Here is a 14,141-nt window from a genome sequence, read left to right on the forward strand (position 1 = left end):
ACGAATCAAAGTTAAATACCTTAAAATAAGAAGTTGAAAGATAAAGGGTGTATAAGTGTGAGAAGTATAAAAAAACGACTTTTTAGCGGGGAAGAAAAGAAAAATTTTATACAGAACGCGATTGAAAAATTGATACGTTACTTATAAAACAATGAAACGGTGGTTGAAAAAGATGAAGTAGGTATAGTATTTACTGGAACAAGTAAATGCAACTAAACCGATAATCGTTTACCATTTATCGTCCCTTCGAATCTGCAAACGCATTAAACACTGAAGATATGAAAATTAACAAAAGATACACTTTTTTTATCTTGTTGTTTATATCGTTGCTCGAAGGTATCAATATTACTCGAAGATTACCAAATATCACTCGAACTACTTGAAAATTACGTTATACGCGTATAACTGAAATAAGAAATCAGACTCTACTAAAACCATGTTTATCCGCTTCCTACAAACCAGCGAAATCCGCGATATCCACGAGCGATCGTCCTACGGTCGAACCATCTAGGAAAAAATTTGCCACGTAAGAGGCGTTTTATCGAGATGTGAAATTCCCGTCGCATCTGGTCGCATCGCGTCACGTCGGTCCCCTGCTCGCGAAGAGAAAATCGCGATGTCGAAGATCGCGAAGTGGAAATAAAAGACGGGATAAAACGGCGATCACTCACCGTAGGGTTGGGCATACAGCGTCGCGGTGGTGGCGGCATGGGATCCGGTGCGGCACGATAAGGCGGCGGCGAATACCTTCCCGAAGGGAAACAGCCCGGGGCCGTGATGGGTGCCCCGTGGAGCCCCTTGCTCCCCATCATCTTGTCCGGCGAGTACATCATCCTGAAGCTAGTCGAGGCTAAGCTGCCAAGCTTAGACCTAAACCAGTGGAAAACCGACGCCCTCAAACAGAACGATACCAGCAGCGGTAGCCGCGCTTCCTCTTCACATCAGTGTTCGCGGTTCGCATCTGTGTAAAAAGAATTATCGATGTCCTCTCTGCACCCAATTTCCTCTCAGAGTACCTTCACATTCGCTTTCGTGAAATCGCTCGGAGACTAATCGCGAGACTCACTAGCACGGCGCGGCTATACGAACGACGAATCACCGTATTATTATTACAGTCGTTCTTACGATAGTACTTGATCTTTGCACTGCCGTTTTACGAGCCACCACTCATCTTCGTTCTTGACACCACCGATCAGACCGCGGCGATTTCAGTCGATTTAACTAGACTCGTTCGTCGAAGAGATCGCGCATCTCTTCGATGTCCATGATGCACATGATCACGGACACGGTGATTGGATTTTACTCGCACTCGGTTTAGTTCTATGTCTGAACCATGGCGACGGCCGAACGTTCCGATTCCTTCGAATCGGAAGATCTCGCACTTCGCGATGGGGACGTAGACAGAAAGTAGGTGGTGTAGCGACGCGTTTGAATAAATAATGCGAATAAATAATTTTCCTGTCGAGCGAGCAGCTGATTCCGAACGAGTCCGGCAATGGTGAAACGTTACCGAGATAGGAACGACCGAGCGATCGAACTTGTAGCGGCACGCTAATGCGGTCACTGAACCAACAACCACTTGGAATTTTCGGACAAAGAAGAAACTGTCCACCGTTAGATTGTCGCGATTCGATCACCGACGTAGTAGAATCGTACGATACACGGGATGTTGTGGTGAAACTGTGCACTTTTTGGCGCTGACTGGCCGGCGCGGCGAGCGGTGCTTCGTGGATGAACTCTTCCACCGGGGATGGAGGGATCGAAGGACGAAGAGGGAAACGACGGGACAGGGGATGGTCGGTGATCCAGGATATTCGCAGAGTGGCGCGTGCTCACAGCAGAGGGGTTGTTCGCCACGAGGTAAGCCGAGAACAACCGGGACGAAGGGGTATATCGTGCATAGGCGGAGTTTAGCGCGGTCACGCGTGCGCTCCTAGCACGATTCTCGTCGGCCATCTTTCGCTTTGCTTTCGTGTTCGGCATGGGTGTCGCTAACCGCGACCACCCGTTTCTTCATCCTCCCTGCGTTTTACCCTCCCTCTTTTCGCCTCGTTCGTCCCGTTTCCTTTCCTCTCCCCTAGAATCTCGTTCCGTGTCTCGTTTTCACTCCCCCACCGACGTTACACGCCCTTCCTAGCCAACGTCGAGCCACCCCCGCGTTCCTACCGAACCTTGCCCCGTGCAGCCTTGTCTCGTCGAAGACGCCTCGTGTCGTCTACCTACTTTTCTTCCCTCGCGACGCGCTTTTGTTCGATCACCGCGAAATCTCTCGCTCGGCTGTCGCCCAACCTGCTGTTGGATTAGCAGCTACGTCGTAAACTGGTCGGTCTCAGTCACCCTTAACACCAAGGTCGCTACTGCTGCTGCTGCTGCTGCTACTCGTTGCTGCTACACGTCGCTTTCGTCATTTATCTTCGACATCCTGAAAATTCCGACTCAACTGTGAACCATAGTTTTGTGTCGATATTCTTCCATGGATTACCTGTATCTTGAACACTTCGAACGATTTTATCCACGCGATTCCGTACAGCAGAGTTTAAGATCGTTGTTTATCGATTCATCGCGTCGAACAGATTTTCAAACGAATTCATTTCGTTTTTGCTAATGACGGTATTAGAGATTCCATAGACTCTGGTATCTCTTCGTATTTTTTCCTATTTTTATGCCATGATATTGGTCACTCGATGTACCTTTGCAGATCTGAGACTAAATAAAATTACATTTTATTTTATCGTTGTAATCGTTGGGAATAATTTATCGACAAATTTTGAACACAGTGTCGTATATGTCGGGTTTCTACGCAATTACGTACGGCTAACGTACGCATAAAGGGTATTAACTATTGAAACGAAATAATAACGATTCAAAGATTTTACATTTTACTATTTAATAATAATTATCGAAAGATCAAATTAGATTAGATTAAATTAATTCGCGTGTTTTAACTTTAAATACAAGAGGTAAGAAACGAAGAGTTGTCCTACTTTATAATTGCCTTACAGATCTTTTACGCAGTGACGTAACTTTCTTTCGTCCCATTTTATAAAGAATGAGCAACGAACGATATATTATTAAACACTGTGAACCATTTATATTACGTTTGCTACTGAAACATCGCCATTTTAACAAAGAAAATAACTAAATACAATACCTCAACTGGAACAGTCTTCGCTTTCTTTCTAGTGCAGTTGCGTTAAAACAAAAGCCGCCGTATGTATTATTCGATAGAATAATCGATTTGCCTTTCTTTGTATTCGATCATGCCTTAATCTATGCCGTTTTAAGTCATTATTTAAAGTAGCCTCTCTTATAACACGTAAATAATGTTATTTATATATTATACTTTACAGCCTACGGTGACGATACGCTCTTTCTAAATATTTATCTTTTACTAGTGATTAAGGCTACTGTTGAAGATATACTATACATATTTCTGCATTGTTTTAAGAACTCTTTAAATAATTTGAATAACACAGTCGCTTAAAAGATTGTTGTACAACAGGTTCCATAACACGCGTTCCTAAATATTATCTACCTTTTAAATTCTTACGTTCTGTCAAATCAATTAAATTAAAGTGAAAAATATGCAAATTGCTTTATAAAAATTAATGTAGCAAACAAATATTTATGGCAGATATGAAATCTTTCTTACGACTTTTCTTGCGTATTTAACTATAACATAGCAATCGACGATATCTCATAAATTAAACGTAACTGCGTTTGTTTTTTTGTTTCGTGGAAAATTAGACGGTATAACGTCTAGGAGTATGGTCACGATAATCACGATCCTAAGCCAAGTTGCTTATATATTTTTTTTAAATGTCACTGTTTGTTCTTAAAACACACTTTTTAAAAATACATAAAAAGAGATCGTATCTATAGCTCGATAATTCTGTAGCATCTATAAATATGAAGATTTACGTAATTCATCGAGGCAATTTTCTTACAGTCTGCCGTTTCCAACCTTGAAATTTGGAGCTTGTACAACGTGATTAATAATGAACAATGATTGTATGTCATGTATATTTGAAAGTCGGAAACAATCGAGAGTATTTGTGCTGCTATTTGATCGGTCGTGTCTTCGTAGTAAGTGCAGATTTGTGTGAGCTATATCATAATGAATTTTTAAAGTGTCATGGACCCTTCGTAACCCAGATCCCCTCTGTTACTCCCACAAGGCTGCAGGGCAACAGGGCTACAGGACTTTCGTCGATCCAATAAACGAATAAAGCCGTTTCGCGCTATTCTTGACTCTTGGATTTCAATCCAACTGACCAACAGAGAAGTTGATTTTGCCGTTCCTTTACATCCGTCGGTCTACTCTGGAAATTTTCTTATCGTTTGAATTTACAAACAACAAGATATAGGTACGAAATATTTGTCAAACGCTCGTTCCTTTGGCTATCAGGCCGCTACCCGTTTCAATCTTTTCCCTCGACGATTAGCAATAAAGGGAACGTGAATACTTACCGAACGAATCAGAACGATCTTGCTCGTCCGAATGGAAAAAGAAATACGCGGCAAAGGAAACCCAAAAGTACGACAAAATATCTCGAATACAACGACGTATCTGTGTACGTGCTTGCCGCAAACATTGCCAAAAGCAACGAAGAAACGTTTCGAAACGAGTATATTTATCGGGGCCAATCGTTCATCTCGTTGAAAAAGGGGAAGCGGTAATAGGCAGTAGGAAGGCTGGCGACGCGATATGGTTGCACGACTAGACACCAAACTGGTGAACGAAGGAAAGACAGAACGGACAGGGTTGCGGTACAGGTATCTACGCGAGATGGAATCGCGTACGATGGAAGAGGAAGCGAGTATGGGACGAACCAAGGGGGGAGGGTGAGAAGGAGAAGGAGGCGGCGGACAGGAGTGAGAGAAGGGGTGGTTGCGAGTTTGGCGGTAGTCGTTTTCCGAGGGATGTTGGGCGGAAGGTTCCCGCGGGGCCTGTGTTATCGCCTCGGCAGGATGACCAGCCCGCGGTATCAAATATTAAACCTACTTGCACCGGCAGCCTATCCTCGACAAGGTATCCAAACCTTCCCTCCGACCAGATCCCTCCGCGAACCCCGCGTCCACGGGTCACCACTAGCTCGCCACCGCTGCCTGCCATCAAAACCTACGCCTAGTAGGTTTACTGCCGCGTCTCGATCTCTGCCGGTTCTCCTTGCGATGCTTAGGCTGTTACCATTGCACCGGTTGGCAAAAGGCGAAAGGAAGGACGCGACGGATACCGATGATCCGCCACGACAATCGGCTATTCCCCTTTCGCCGGTGCAAATGCATTCCTCGGAAGGGACTTAAGGAGGAACGCTGACATAACCAGAATTCTCGAGATTTTACAATCCTGTGGAAAAGTGTCGTGGAAGAAAGAGAAGAGAGGCAGGAGACATAGTCGCTACGATGGAAAACGTCGACCTCTTCCAGGTTTCTTACAGGCCAAACGATCTCCACGAGTCACGAATTTGATGCTTTACGGCGCATCGTTCTCGTCGCGATCTGTGGGCGAAATGGTTTGCCGCTTGGTGTTCTTTCTCCTGTTTACTCGACGTGAATCGAATTTTCCGAAAAAGCAAAGTGCTTTCTGGAAGGAGCGATTGGCTTTGTTTGGTCGAAACGGTAATGCGATCAAGGATAATTTAAGTAAAGTCGGACTTTAATAGGAAGATCTGCGTACATTTTTAAACGTTAAAAGCTTAAATGTCGCTATCATCGTGAAAGATTATTTCTGCTAAATTCTGTATTCTGAGTACTGATTCCGTATACAGGATGTTCCACTGTAATGCGAGATTTCAATAATCGAATGAATTCAGGTTCAGAGAGAGAGAGGAAATTGTTGATCTATCAGGAAACGTCTAACGACAGAAAATAAGCCGTTACTCGAAAACAAGCTCATATCGGGCAGATATCTATTTATACGAACCTTTCTCCTTATTTCATTATACCGAATCGTCCCTGCTGTTCCCACATATGTATAGTACAACGGAACACTCTGTATGTATGAACATGATTCTATGCGTGTACTTATGTATTCCGTATGACTATATGTATCGTTTTAAATGTTCCCTACGAGCTACACGTGAAAAAGGAGCGACAGGAGGAATGGTACGAGATGGTCGTGAAAATATGACGCATTTTCTAGCAAAAGGAAATGGATCGAATATACATTGATATATAATCATACCGGTTGTCGACTGCAAGCTGCAGTCGTAGCCCCATTTGGTCAAAAGTAATAATTACATTGCTAGGTGCAGTTGTTCAAAAATGGGGTAAATGAAAGTTAACCTGGAATTACGTGATCAAACATATCATTTTTCTAATCAACGTAATAGGTATATTTAACGACTCGGCGCAATGATATAGCATGTCGGTATAGCGGACAAGGGTTGAAATTTCGAGAGCTACTTATATAAGTACATGCATGCGACTATCTTATTTTCTGTGGCAATCTGTCGCTGTCAAACGACGTTTCGCGTTTCCGTAGAGGCGTTTAATTAAAAAACGAAAAAATAAAAAAAAGAATTAATTTTGGGGATATCGTATTCCTACTCTGTCTAAACGTTCTTTACATTTAATTGGATTTATAGGCTTAATCGAATTGATATTTAAAAGTATAGAGCGAGCATGACTTTTGAAATATAATAGAATATGAAGATCGCAGGGAAAAAGGTAAGAGATAAAAATGAGAGTATTTAAAAATAAGTGAGATAAAAGCCTGGTATTTTAAATGATTAAGTCTGCATATTTTTTCAATCACTACACTCTTCCCAAATTAAAAGAAATGAATGATTTACTATGTATATTTTGCTTCTTACTATTTATATGTGAAAAATACTAAATAACTGATGAAAACGAGAATTATTTTGCACCCAACTCTTCGGATAAAATTTTAGCTATGTCGTATCCAGTTTAGATCGTGCTTCAATGCGAAAATAGACCTGTAATTACCGCTTTTCTCCAATAACTAATTAATTTCGAGCCGAGCAAGATCCATTTATTTTCCCCGCTTGATTATAAGTAATTTCATTATGCAGATAGAATAACCATAGAAACGATCATCTTTTACGTTTCAAAGATAACGAACAACTTGCTTAATTTTATTAAACGGTTAAAACGGTGCTTAGTTTCAACGTAAAATATTTTTCGATTATAACATATTATCCATTACATTTCGTTATATGCATTGTTTGGATAATAAACACATACATCGTAATTACGTAATAATCTTTTAATTGTATTTCATCGAATAGATCATAGTTGACGTATTATTCTTTATTTACGTATTAACATTGTTGTATAGTATTCTTAATTGTATTACTAATTCTGTTCGCGTAATAATTTGTTTTCATTGTTTCTCGTGTTACAGTTTCGTTCTAAAAATAGGGATAATATCACCGAATTCGTGTTACCTGGCATAAAATTGCTGTACTAGTCCTTATGAATTCATGCATGCAATTCCAAAGAAAGAAAAGTACCTATAACAAAAACACTGGGGATGTTTCAAAATTCTCTGCATGATGCTCGCCGGTGCTTGAATATTTGAAGGAATAAGTGTATGACGGAAATATGAACGCACAAGTACCGGTTCCGCACAATATACGAAATGCCTGCCAGTATGTTCGCATACTTGATTTTCACTAGAATTTACCAGCCTAATCGAAACTATCGATGCAACCTGACTGCCAACTGACAATCAGATTATCGCCAATCCTTTCCTTGCCACTTAACGATACTTTCTATCATATTTTTAATCAATTACGATTACTCGTCGGCTCGGTTGATTAAAGAGTCGGCAAATGTATCGATACGTCTACAATAGCTGGCAAAAATATAATAATTTGTAAAGGAGCATTCTTTCGCCTGTTGGCAAATATTCGGCCAATCGTTTGCTCGCGTTTATTTTATCCCGAAGAAGCTTTTTTGCTGTAAATGAGTTTACGAACAGATTTCTCGATAGTCGCTGTCAATAAACCAGCACGAGCAAATTCTCTCGCTCTCGCGCTCTATATTCTTGCTCGTTTGGTCTAAACACACCTTCGCGATACCATTGAAATTTCAATATCTTTTATACGACACGTACAATACAAATACGATACACGAGACAAGCTCCTTACGCAAACGATAAGCATCGAGATCGTGAGCCTTCGTATACATTAAAAGTATTATGTGCGAAAAATAACACAGAGTTTGAAAGTTTTTACGATGGAATCGGAAAAAGGTTGGCAAAGCTGGAAAAATGAAAAATAGAAAACAAGCGTAACTGGCGTGTTAAGTGGTATGGGCGAGGACAGATTTGTCGGGCAGTAAAAAAGGATAAAATCCGAATGTTAGCCAGGAAAAAAATTTGAAATAAAATCCATACAATGTTCTATTACCACGACAACGTACATCCGTTTTCGATTTAAACTTGACGATTCACGATAGCTCGCACAACTGTCATTTTTCCACCCACGGCTCTTTCGCGCACGCCGCGCCGCGCCGCACGGCATTCTCTCTCGTTCTCGCTCACTCGATTTCTCATTTATTCAAGCGTCGTTCATTCACCTGCTCGTGAATAAAAAACTCGAGTAAAGAGTTCCGCGCCATTTTCGTCAACGGCAGATTACATTCACTGCGCAAATCTCAACTCTTTACCACGTACAATAAAAGGAGGATGTAAAGTGTCTGTAAAATGATTAGCATCGTATCGGATAGATTTGTCTCGTTCGATAGATTTATTTTAAAAAGTAGATACGACCCAATTATGTCAATTCTTCTATTAGCTCGATCGTGATTATAGTATATGTACTTCATAGATATACGTTAAAGTAAGAATATCTCTGTTAAATTTTTTTAATGAAAAATAAGAATCGACTGATCGAACGTTGTTGAATATATAGGAACAAATATCTCAAAACTATGTGGAAAAAGCAAATAACGAAATTACGTTTAAGAAAATAACGAATTAAGAATATCACAGTTGCTTTCCAATCGTAATCGTTTCGTTCGAATATTATCTTTCTTTCGTACTTTCTCTACGTATCCTCTCATCATTTCCTTCTCCTTTCTATTTTCGATGTCTAGTTATTTCGGTCTTAGCTTTCCTGGAAATACCATAAATTATCAAGCATTAATAACCGTATTCAAAAATTCATTGAATAATTTTTTGTTCTCCGCTTTTATATCCTTGTGATCCTTTTAAAACACATTGCTTGTAACGTTTCTAGAAGAAACTTTTCGAGAGAATAAAGACAGTCGTATCAAAATAAACGAATATTTTTGTATTTCTAGAATATTTTTCATCGAGTTGTAGAAAAGAAAAGATAGAAAAAAAAATTTGTTAACCTTCTTACCTTCGGTATACATATTCCTTTAGGAACAAATAATCACCCGTGAAAGTGCACCATTATGCAGCACTTTAATGGACCGATATTCTTGCCAAGTTTCGTCGCAGCTGTTCATAAGTTTCAAACTTATTAAAGTCCTAAGATTTGTCCATCGGAAGACTTTGTCTCCGTTAGAATCGGATTTTAAAAGTTAGTTTTTAAAGATGAAACTTTCCATACACGCACACATTTTAACGCACTTTACCTTCAAATTTATTCGAAATCAGTCTTTGAATATTTTATAAAGAATAGTTTTTCATACGGTGTAACAACAAGTAAAATTTGTTGATAATCTTTTGACTTATTTGCTCGTTCATTTAGTAAACATTATAAATAAAATATACGCATGTGTACAAATTAGAAAGTTACGCGTACATCTGAACACAGGTAAGTACATCAACATCATATATTAAAATTCCGTACTAATAACTTTTACGGAGTGTAAATTTGGCAAAGGAGTATGTTCTATACATGTTACTCGAGATTCTATTAAATATCAAATATTTGTTCGCATAAGAACAGGTTTCTTCTCGACGAATAAGTACATATTTCAAATAATCGTATTTATCATCGTGTCATTCCCTATTCTGTGTTCCATTTTTTGTGAATTTTATAGAGGAAAAATAAAAAAAATAAAAAGCTACGTTCAACGCGAAAACGTGTGTATCTATTCGTTACACAGAGTATGTTGTAATATTATCGTAGGTTATAAATTTGTTATTTCCATCGATACAATCTCTAATTAGTCGTACAAAGAAAGATCGTTCGCTGTGAAACTGCAGCAAAGTGGAGAAAGCTGATATCACAAGATTATGATAATATTCATTGCGTTATCACTGTCATAGTGATGCACGTGAGGATCGTATTGCCTTGAAGCGCGATTTCCTGCCAATGAAACCACAGCACAATAATCTATTTCCTGTAACACGAAGCACGAGCGAAATAACGAGTGTGCCTAAACCCAAGAGAGTGCAATCTATAGAACGCTGATAAATATTTACTCGATGCTATGGATTGATACGTCCTATCGGTTATTGTTTTTCCGCCACTTGCTACGAATCACGATTATGATCCTACCGATATTTATGAGAAACTATACGATAAAACGTAGTAACGCAATTTTTGCAAAACCCGATCAAACGAAATACAATTGTTTACGATATAAGTGGTAACGTCGGATTCTCCGAAATTTAACGTATTTAACGTGTTTTTTAGAGGATAGAAAAAAGTTGAAAAAATTGCTGTAAGTACATCTATCAAACCTTATAAATATTCCGTAGCTTTCACCGACGCTGCAGGATAGAAGAACATTCGCGGAAACGAGTCCGCAATTGCACGGTCAGAAAATTGGTTTACACGGTGGAACCGTGCATCGCGACCACTCGATATCCCAATCCGTTCACGTGCATATAATCATCCGGTCGTCGTTGAAAATCTATGAAAACCCATGGCCAAGTTCCATCCCCGACACCGATGCAATATTAATAAACCGTACAAATCACCGTGGCTCAATTCCACGGTTAAATCCACCAGTATAGGCCATAGATTACAGCAATTGAGGCCGGAAGGTAGGAATGGAACGGAAGAGGGTTGGCGATAGAGAAACAGAGAGAAGGAGAGAGAAAGAGAAAGAAAGACAGATACATGGGAAAGGCAACCGACGCAACTCAACGGTAGATAGCAGGAGGGGTAGCTCTGAAGTCGGGTCTGAAGTTGGGGAATAAGGAGGAAAGGAAAGAGCGTGGAGCTGGTTCGGAAGGCGAAAAGAATTCACGGGAGAAAACGGCGGCCGGATCGTGGGGAGAGGCTGTAGCAGCGGCACGGTGCGAGTGCGAGGAAACGTAGGACCACGTTTCACCGTACAATACACACACATACACACGGCCACATAGAAACTGGTGTAAAGGGTGCGCGATCGCGTGTACGCGCCGCTCACTCATACATCCTTTCCCTTCGTGGAATACACAGACCTCGCGCTTTCGCGTGTACGATCACGCAGACAGGGATACGGTCACACCAACGCATAGATTGCATACTTATGCCGGCACTGTGCACATAAAGTTAGGGCGGCGCGCGCTCTCTCCTTCGCTGCCGCACAAGAATAAGAAACACGGTAGCATACATAAACAAGGAGGTTGGGGATGCAGCAATTTAAAACGTACCCCGGAATTCCTCCCAACGGGGTCGTAGAGCGGCCCTCTATATTACGAATTCCTCCCTTCCCCCTGTGTACCGCCCGCCCTCTCCGCCGCTACTTTGCTTCTTCCATCTCGCTGCCCTCTGTGTCCTCTTGCATCTTAGTCGGAATTTCGGTCGTATAAAGCGAGACTATGAGCAACCATGTGCGTTAGCAACCACCTTCCACCGGAAATCGAGCTCGCCGTCTCGAAAAGTGGATTTCGGTAATATGCAATCTGTAACCTCTTTTCGGCCATATATTCGGCTGCAAGCGGTACCCGACGAGAACTTCTCACCGTAACCTCGGCCTCCAGCTCCTTCCGGTATAATAGAATTTCTTTTACGCGAACTCGTCGGCGATTCGTATCATACGAGATCGTTCGTTCTTTCCGCCACCTATGATACGCGTATTATACGATAAAGGGAGGAAAATATCTCCCGATATGAAATAGAGAGAGAGCAGTAGGACCAGAGGGAAGCAGACTTTCAGAAATCGATTATTCTCCGGTAAACCGAACAAGCGGATGTAATCCGGCTGTTGTCGCTGACTCACGATCAATCGAAGAAAACACGTGTTTCGTCAAAGAAAGTTTCGACCAAAGTTCCGTCAGAATATCTAATCAATTTCTCTCCCTAGTAGCTAAGTAGCAACGAGCGTGCCGAAGTTTCGCGTGAGGAGACTTAATCAGGCTGCTCGACTCTGGCTCGAAAACTTATCCCGTCGCGTTACCGTGCGAGTCCGAATCCTTTCGGGTTTAACGACTATTATGCAGATCAGCGCCCAGCCAACGAACCAACGCAACGCGCGGCTAAGTCAAATACCGTCAACAATGGAGAATCTGCAAGTTGCTTCATCGTTTCTGAATCGAGCGATTGACTGAACGGCGGTGTCGCCTCGGGCGGCTCTGTTTGCAGACATAAGGGAGCTGAGGCCCGGGCTGAACCATGAACGGCGAGTCGGGGGAGTTCAATTGGTGGCGGCAATCCTAGTAATGTACCCGTGGGGCTCTGTCAAAGTGCTTTCCAGAAGAGAACGACGTTGCATTCAGCATTCGGAAAGTTCATTCTTGCCGGAAGTGGCGGTGCTCGCGACCAACTAGCTGCATCCCCTGGCGAAGCTGCTCTCTCCAACGCAGCCTCTTCTGGGTTTCTCCAAAAAAAAAAAAACAAGTAATCCTGTGAATAAAAAGTATCGAGAAACAGAGAAAAGGACACGGTGAGAGAATCATAGAAATTACGTTGCTTATTGTGAGACAAATGCTTGTTGAAAGTATTGAACCCATGGAAAAGTATTTTTCACAAGGTCAATTATAATTAAAAAGTTACGAACAATTCGAATTACAAACGATTTTATTCTTCGTCGTTATCATAGCTACGTATAATAGAATATTACGAGACGATTAAACCGATTTTTAAAAACCAGTAAACAATAATAAAATCGATGTTTGTAACTGTCGAACCTTGCAGAGAATATTATCAAATTCTTGACAAGCTCTTTATCTTCGGATTCCTTAATGACTAAATTATAAATTTGCTTAAGAAAAAACTTCTAAATTGATAGAAAGACTTGCCATGTTAATACCAACGGTGATTTATTCCTACGTATATATATCTTACGTCTTTTATCGCAAAGTTTCATTTTTGTTGCAAACAAACAACATTTATATTCATATTTTCAGAAATTAGAATTGGTAAAATACAGTTTGAATGTCTACATTGATACTGGATAAATATAATAAATAATAAAAAGGACTAAAATTAATTTGCCTTTATTAACTATTAACTCCATGATTATGAAAGTCTGTAGTTAAGGGATGACCTGATTAACGGATTAAGAAGAAAATTGTACAATACGTAAAGCACAAAGTAGTGCACGGATATGAAACAGAAGCTGAAGAACTTGACCCCAAAAGAAACGAGGAATGAAATAGGAATAGGAAATCTAATTGTTGGTTTGAATTGAAAGAAAGCCGTGCAACGTTTACGACGCGTCCAGCCAAGAAGGGGATTAACGAAGCTCGGAATCGTATACTTTTATCAAAGAGGCACACGCGCATCCCCGATAGTTGTTTGGATGTTTTCACACCTCCATGCCCAGGGACTTAAGTTTAAAAACCGACGGCTAAATAATGTATATCACAGCGGCAACAGCCGGCGGTAAAACAGTTATAAAAACACTGGCAACTACGTTAGGATCAATTATTTAAGATGTACAGCTCCGTAAAGAGAGAGTAGACCAGTCGTAAAGGGGGTGGAAGAAAGTAACGCTTCTAGGACGAACCGGAAGGAAGGGGAATACAGGGGGTGGGAAAGGAGGTGGCCATCGCGGGAGTTATAAAGGTTGCAGTTAAAAGTTGCTTGAATTATCAAGGGACTGGCTGCTTCGAGACGGCGGTGACCGTTATTTTTGAGCTGTTGCGTATTGGAATTTGTACGTGAAAGTTCGCGTCATTTTGCTAGCGCGATGAAATTGTCAGGTAACAGTCAGGATGGAGAGAAATCCGTTGTCCATTAGCTACATCGCATCGGTCATAGTCGATAGCATTGTAGTAGACTTTTGAAAACGATCGAAAGGAGAAAAGCACGATAACTACG

At 41.0% G+C, this 14,141-nt stretch overlaps 1 protein-coding gene across 2 annotated transcripts in view; it reads right to left on the reverse strand.

The window, feature by feature from the left end:
• Positions 1-1,717, reverse strand: part of acj6 (abnormal chemosensory protein 6) — a 58,025-nt gene extending 56,308 nt beyond the window's left edge. For both annotated transcript variants that reach the window (XM_069123492.1, XM_069123491.1), the window contains exon 1: positions 672-1,717. In XM_069123492.1, the coding sequence (XP_068979593.1) occupies positions 672-833 (162 nt within the window). In that variant the 5' untranslated portion in view covers positions 834-1,717. The remainder of the gene's footprint in view (positions 1-671) is intronic.
• Between the last annotated feature and the right edge of the window lie 12,424 nt (positions 1,718-14,141).

This window comes from Bombus flavifrons, chromosome 11, assembly GCF_040668555.2.
Source record: "Bombus flavifrons isolate JBK064 chromosome 11, iyBomFlav1_principal, whole genome shotgun sequence".
Lineage (NCBI taxonomy): Eukaryota > Metazoa > Arthropoda > Insecta > Hymenoptera > Apidae > Bombus > Bombus flavifrons.